At 37.3% G+C, this 7,347-nt stretch overlaps 1 protein-coding gene across 14 annotated transcripts in view; it reads left to right on the top strand.

The window, feature by feature from the left end:
• The window catches only part of sm (heterogeneous nuclear ribonucleoprotein L), a 97,569-nt gene that overhangs the window by 77,697 nt on the left and 12,525 nt on the right, over positions 1 to 7,347 (top strand). For 7 of the 14 annotated variants that reach the window (XM_074131139.1, XM_074131136.1, XM_074131143.1 and 4 more), the window contains 3 exons: positions 2,686 to 2,863; positions 4,056 to 4,278; positions 4,366 to 4,487. In XM_074131139.1, coding sequence (XP_073987240.1) covers positions 2,686 to 2,863; positions 4,056 to 4,278; positions 4,366 to 4,487 — 523 coding nt within the window. The remainder of the gene's footprint in view (positions 1 to 2,685; positions 2,864 to 4,055; positions 4,279 to 4,365; positions 4,488 to 7,347) is intronic. The other 7 variants (XM_074131141.1, XM_074131150.1, XM_074131146.1 and 4 more) reach the window with 3 other exon arrangements.

The following is a 7,347-nucleotide window of genomic DNA, read 5'->3' as shown; positions in this document are numbered from 1 at the left end:
AACTTAACAAATTGTTCATCACATATCTAAGATTTATTAAGTATTATTTCCATACATTTTAACTTTTTATCCTTCTTTTCGCTTTAATTTATTAAAAATCTAAGGTCCAACAGCTAGATTCGAACCCGGGACCTCCGCGTGGTATTATTTTGTTAATCTTTATTTAGATTTTTAAAACTGCACAGAAATCAGTGCAATAAGTAAAATAAGTGGTCGATAATAGAATGTGGTGATAGGCTAGGTCATCAAGCAAGCACTGACGTGAACGACGGCCATCCAGCGAAAGCAGTCTTAATATGCCACAATAGCAGGAGATTCACCACGCTAGATAGTCGACGCTACATTCGCAGTTGGTCGCGAGACCACCGATGCTTCAAACTTCGTGGAGGATTAGTTGGGAGGGTGGAGGCAGTTAATTATAAAGGATTCATATGAGAGGATAGATGGGAATGGAATTTTAGGTAACAGGATTTGGCAATGTCAGAGACGAAGGGAATTTTAAGGTCATTATTGATGGATTGGGTGCGATGAGGGTTCGTGTGTTTGGCTGTCCCGTATAGTTCTATTCCGTATGTCATTATAGCGGCTAGTAGTAGTACAGCTTTCTTTTGTTACATAACGTCAGTATTTCGATACTGCGTTCGCGCTTGCCTAGTAATTTTTTGAAAAGTTTATATCTTTTATTTGACTCATGACCGTTTTAGTCGAGTAGAGAATTCCAGGTTAGACGTTTGTCGAGGTAACATACTTTGGTAACGGTAGGAAGGGCGATATGGTTATGTATGGAAGGGAGGGATTTTCGCTTTAGTGTGAAAACTGTGTTTGGATTTCTTTTGATTAACCTCAATCCTAAACTTAGGTAGCCAGGGTTCTAGGATATTAAGATGAGATGGAAGATGGCGAGTTGCCATGACGCAACCATGGTCAGACGATAAAATGGCCGTGTCGTCAGCGAAGGTAAAAGTAGCATTATTTGGACGCAGTGGAAGGTCAGCAGTGTAAATTTTGTAGAGGAGGGGGTGCAAGAATATTTCCTTGTGGGCCACCGGCAAGAATAGAATATATGGGATATTATTATTGTTATTTTACTTTTTATTTACTCCATTTGTATTTAAATTAATGTTGTATTGTTACTTAGTATAGATCCTAAAGAAGGCATTAAATTTACCGAAACGTCGGCATACAAAAATTAATTTGTCTACAAAATTGTATTGACCGCTCCTCAATATTCCCAAGAATTATCTATTAAGAACGGTCGAAAACCAAACCATCATTTGACAATAATAGCATAATAATAAAAATAATTTCACACTCGGAGGGCACGGTGCTACATTGGCGTGAAGTTGCACTTTGCAAAGTTAAAATGTATCATCTGATACTGAGGGTAGAAAAGAATGGCAAAGCGTGGAGCTTTGTAAGTACCTAGGCATGAAAACTAGGTTTGTTAAAATAACAGCTGTTCAGAAAATTTTGGTGATAATAATTTATTTTAAAAAGTTTACTATACAAAAAATTGTAAATTGATAGTTGGACGTTAAGCCTCTAAAAAAAAAAAAAACAGTTACATAAAGGAAAGAGTTTATCTCTTTCTCAATACAAGGAACATAATTTAAGTACAATAACTCTCCTCTAATTTTACACAGCGTACTCAACTTTCTTTAACTGTAAAAGGCAAATACATATTATTGAAAACTGGTTTACAACCATTAAACTGTCAAAAAAGTCTTACAGAATAAATACCGGTTGAGATTGAATAGACTGGCTTCAGAAACTCTTCGCGCTAACCTAAGCTTTTATTAGAAAGGATACAAGACAACTATTCTTCCCAACTAATAATATTGTCAGACAGAAGGCAATATTTAGCACAGAAGCAATTCCTTTCCTAGAATCATAGAGCTGAACGATTGTTAATCTTTAACGCTATGATTTCTGGATATTTACAGTTATGGCCCTGTAATGTCGTTGCGTTCGAACCTTCACACTACTGCTGATCCTATTATTGAGACAGTCTGTAGCCTGGACTTGGGATTTACTACGTTGAAAGGACAAAAGGCGGGAGTACTGCAGGATTTTTTGAATGAATAGGGATCTAAAAAGCTCGTTTTTTTTTGTTTTTTTTTGACACCTCCTTAATAAAATAGTGTAAGGTCTGGTAGTTGAGATCGAGCGGCCATTTTACTTAGAATGAATGAAGGCTTTCCGCCGTTGGCTGTGCAAGTCCAGGTGATCGTAAAGGGAGACGCATTAAACGATGCGCATTATGTTCCCATAACCTTCACCTTTGGGTTAGTCTCTAGTCTCTAGTATCCATACATCACATTTTAAATGATAATAATGGTAATACAAATAGTACGATTTACAATATTCCGCGCGGAAATCTCGGGCTCGCAATCCAGCTGCCAGTTTGTGGATTTTCTTTTCCTACGAGCTTCTTGCAATACCTCCCCTTAGATTGATAAAGTGGTTAAAGGGGTAAATAGTACGCTTTGGTACAATTTGGGAATGTTTTATAAAATTTTTAAGTAAAGCTTATCTATCATACTTTATCTCTACACAGTCTTATATCAGAAATAAAGAAAAAATGTTAAAAAACGTTAGCAATTAAAGTCAATCTCTTCCAAAACTCTTCATGTACCTCCGTTATTTTATAAACATTTCATTATAGCAATTTAACTGATGTTACAGGTGGCGGTTCAGTGCAGTCTGGCGGCGGGTATATGGACTACGAGGATGGGTCATTTGCGAATGGTCCACCTTCGGCTTACGGTGATTACGTGAACGAGAGGTACCCTTATCCAACAGTTGACAAGTTCATTACACCACCCATAACACCCCGCATGTTCCTGGATGTCCTCGCCTCACGGTACTCCTAATGTCCTTAAATCCTTACCATTTCCTCATTTTATTTTTTATTAAATACTAAATATTTTATTTGAATTCCATTTAGGATATATTTAAGTGTTTTTTAAGTTGAAAGGTTTATATTAAAATGCCAAATTAGAAATCTATACAAATGATTAGGATTTAGGAGGATTTACAGAAACTTATCTACATTTATTTCGTAAACTTAGTGGTTGTGCAATACAAATGAAAATCTCCAGCTTCTGATGATTATTTGATTGAAGGATTTTTCATTGAGGGAAGGCGTACTTCATCTTCAAGACAACGCTCAACCTCGTACGGCACAACTGACGTTAGTAAGGAGGGATGGAAGCTTCTACATCACCCTCCTTACAGCCCTAACCTTGCCAATTCGAATTTTTATGTGTTTAAACCGATGAAAGGAACTTTATGGGGTATGAAGTTCATCAGCAACGAACAGGTAAAGAAAAAAGATCAAAACTGGCTTCGAGAGCAAGGAAACGAATTCTTCGCTGAGGAGATAAGAAGTCTCTTAAGAAGATGAGACAAGTGCGTAGAAGTGGGGTGGGGATTATATCGAAAAATTGACAAAAAATTGTATTGGTTGTGTAAACTATTTTTGATGTACAGCTATATTTCTGTTTTATTTTTGAAAGACCCTCGTACTTGTTTCTAATTTCTTTCATTCGCAATAAAAAAAAAATACTTAAACCAAACTTTCATACAACATTCTCGCCGATAAATGCGTTTGGCCGGTATAATTACATTCACGCTAAGAAGCCATTCCATACCAGACATTCTCACCAGGGAAATCTACTCAATAATATTCCTTTCCCCTTGAAGTAGTAAAACTAACTTAGTTGGTTGAAGTATTTACTCGATATTCCTTCACACGGATTTAAAACTAACCTTTTTCGCATTTAACTCTATACAAAATCGTTTCCGGACACGTGTTCGGATGAATTTCTCTACTTTGTCTGCCCTAAAAATCTATTTCTTAAGTTTTGCCGTTTATTCTCAGAATAAACACGTGTTCAACAGAAACTGCAACACTGCTTCGCCAGTGCATTTTATGAACCTTACTAGAGAAGAGTTAAATAACACGAGAGATGTAAAATATAAAACATAATCCCATAAATGAGGAAACACTCTTTTATAAGAATTTATGGTAATAAAGCTCTTGTGTGTTACAGCAGGTTTATGATGAAGGGCATGGGCGGGCGTGAGGGGCTGGTGGCACCTCCACCTCCCCCGCCCCCGCCACGAGGCGCCGCCTACGGACCGACCGCGCTGGCCGCCAATGGGCTGCAGAGCGGCGGCGCAGGCTGTGTGCTCATGGCCTACGGGCTCGACCCTGCCAAGGCCAACCCCGATCGCCTCTTTAACATCTTTTGTCTCTATGGAAACGTTATAAGGGTAAATATGGTTTGTGGTTTACCTCCGTAGTTTATTGTGATAGATGTTACATTGCTATATTGTATAATCATGAATGTATCTTTAAAGATTAAATTTCTGAAGACTAAAGAAGGATGTGCAATGGTTCAAATGGGCGACAGTATTTCAGTGGAGAGATGTATTAATCACCTAAAAAATGTCCCACTTTTTGGAGGAGTCCTGCAACTTGGGTGAGCACTGATGTTTAGTCTTATGTATCATTTTCTTCTGCATACAAGGTTGAACCTCGTTTCCTGCTCTAGGAAAGGATGTGGGGTTGGTTCTGCACATTACTTGCAACATAGAAGGTTTACACGTTGCTGTTCTGAACCTTTTTGGTAAAACGGTTATTTTACCTTTTTTTCGCAGTTATTTTAAGTGTTGTAACATTTGGGAGCTGGTATCAGCGCTCTCACCTGAGCCCTATTTCTTCACGCAAACGATGTATACATGAAAATACAAAAAACACTTCAATCGACTTCGGTTTTCCTTTTACTTGGTTTAAACCACTCTTTTCACTTTCACTTTTAGATTTTTTATCACGTTTTCTTCTGTATTCTAGCTGCTTGAAAAACGGTACTTCATTTGAAGAATATTGACCCTACTTTAACATCTTGACTTTATTTTGAAAAAACTTGGTACCATATTTGGAGTATTTTGGCTACTTTGCTCACTAATTATTTGAAGTTATTTCGAAAAAACTTGGTACTTTATTTGAGGCATGTTCTATCTTTCATGTTGACGTTATTTTGAAAAACGTGGTACTATCGAATTGTACCGTGGTACTGTCGTATGTTAAACTTTTTTTTCTTTTTTGTTCATGTTTAGATTTCTTTGATACACTTTGAAACATTTTTCTCCTGTATTGATGTTATTTTTTGTATGTATGCCCTCATATGTATTAATGGAATAATTGATGTTTGTATGCAAGCATAAAGGCGGCTGTGGTAAAAATATTTTAAGAAAGGATCAAGGTGTTCTCCAACATTCTTCTTTTATTTTTTTTTTAAAAAAAGAGAAAAAGTTTTTCTTTCTACTTTATTTGATTGTCACATTATGTATAGCCACACCCTTCAAAATTAATAGAAAATAATGCATAGTGTACGAAAAAAAATCAACTGTAGAAAGCTCACCGAATTATAACTGAAGTAAACCTTTCCTATAATTAAAGATTATGAGCAAAATAACGTCATATTAGTTTCTACTTTCATTTTATTTACACTTCTTAGAAGGCGAAAATATTTTTTGGGAACAGACGAAAAAAGATGGTCAAACTATACGTTTTTCTAATTAGCTTGCAGCTTTGACGATCAAATTTTATACAACTCTCCTACCGAACAGTTTTATTCTCATTTACAATAGTGTTAGCTTTGCCTGCACTCTGCTGGTGTGTATTTCAACTTGGGTGTTTTTCAAGCTGAATTGGAAGCCAGAAGGTTCCGTGTAATAGTTCTTTAGAATGGAGGTGGAATGGGAATTTAGAGGCGCTATAGCAACTGAATCATAGTGAGTAGATAATGTTGTTCACATAACAAGTGTGCAAAGAATTAGGCAGACTAAACAAAGTAACTACGTAATTTAAAAAATATTGTCGTAATTAAAATTTACGAGTGTCGTTTGAAAAGTCCGTGCAAAGTCAGAGAGATAGCACTACTGGCGCGTATCGAGGTTATGTTTAGTTAGTAGCATCTCTTGGAAGAACACACACCAAGTTTCAGCCAGATCGGTCTATTTCTTTGTGTTTGGCATTCGTTTGAATCGAGGAAGTCGAGTGATTTTCAAAAAATGGACGAAAAAGAATTTCGTGTGTTGATTAAACACTACTTTATGAAAGGCAAAACGCCTCAGGAGACTAAAGAGAAGCTTGATAAACATTATGGTGATTCTGCACCTTCGATTACAACAGTTTATAAGTGGTTTCAAAATTTTCGGAGTGGCCATATGGGCACAAGTGACGCTGAACGTTCTGGACGCCCTGTTGAGGTTACTACTCCAGAAATCATTGATAAAATCCATGATATGGTGATGGATGACAGAAGAGTGAAGGTGCGTGAGATTGCTAGTGCTGTGGGCATCTCGAATGAACGGGTACATAATATTTTGCTTCAACATTTGGACATGACAAAGCTATCCGCAAGATGGGTGCCGCGATTGCTCACGCTTGACCAAAAACGAAATCGTGTGAAGTGTTGCAAGGACGGTTTGCAGCTGTTCCAGAAGAATCCGCATGACTTTAAGCGTCGTTTCGTCACTGTGGATGAAACATGGATACATCACTACACTCCTGAGACCAAAGAACCATCTAAACAATGGGTTACCAAGAGGGAATCTGCGCCAATAAAAGGCGAAGACCGTTCCTTCGGCCGGAAAGATTATGGAGATTGTCTTTTGGGATTCGCAAGGAATAATCCTCATCGACTATCTGGAAAAGGGTAAAACTATTACAGGTGCATATTATTCATCGTTATTGGACCGTTTGAAAACCGAGCTGCAAGAAAAACGCCCACGATTGGCCCACAAAAAAGTCCTTTTCCATCACGACAGCGCACCAGCTCACACCTCAGCAGTTGTGGTCGCAAAATTAATGGAAATAGGGTTCCAACTCGTTTCACATCCCCCTTATTCTCCAGACTTGGCTCCCTCGGACTTCTATTTGTTCCCCAATATGAAGAAATGGCTGGCGGGAAAAAGATTTTATTCAAACGAGGAGGTGATTGCAGAAACGAATGGCTATTTTTCAGACTTGGACAAATCCTATTATTCGGAAGGGATCAACAAACTAGAGCAGCGTTGGACGAAGTGTATAAGCCTAAAAGGAGACTATGTTGAAAAATAAAAAAGGTTTACCCCAAAAAATTAAGTAGTTTTTATTTTTGCACGGACTTTTCAAACGACCCTCGTACTTAGTTATTATATAGTCACTTAAATAAAAAATATCCTAAAACCCTCGAAAATAGATAAGAACTTTTTTTAATTTTGATACATTGTTGAGAAGTGACCTAATATATTCTAAAACAAGTATCATGTTTTTTGTTATAAGGGGAAGAAAAT

This window comes from Rhodnius prolixus, unplaced genomic scaffold, assembly GCF_049639745.1.
Source record: "Rhodnius prolixus isolate KJV_2025 unplaced genomic scaffold, Rpr scaffold_4, whole genome shotgun sequence".
Classification (NCBI taxonomy): Eukaryota; Metazoa; Arthropoda; class Insecta; order Hemiptera; family Reduviidae; genus Rhodnius; species Rhodnius prolixus.
The sequence above is the reverse complement of the archived record's forward strand: the minus strand, read 5'-3'. Positions and strand labels throughout refer to the sequence as shown.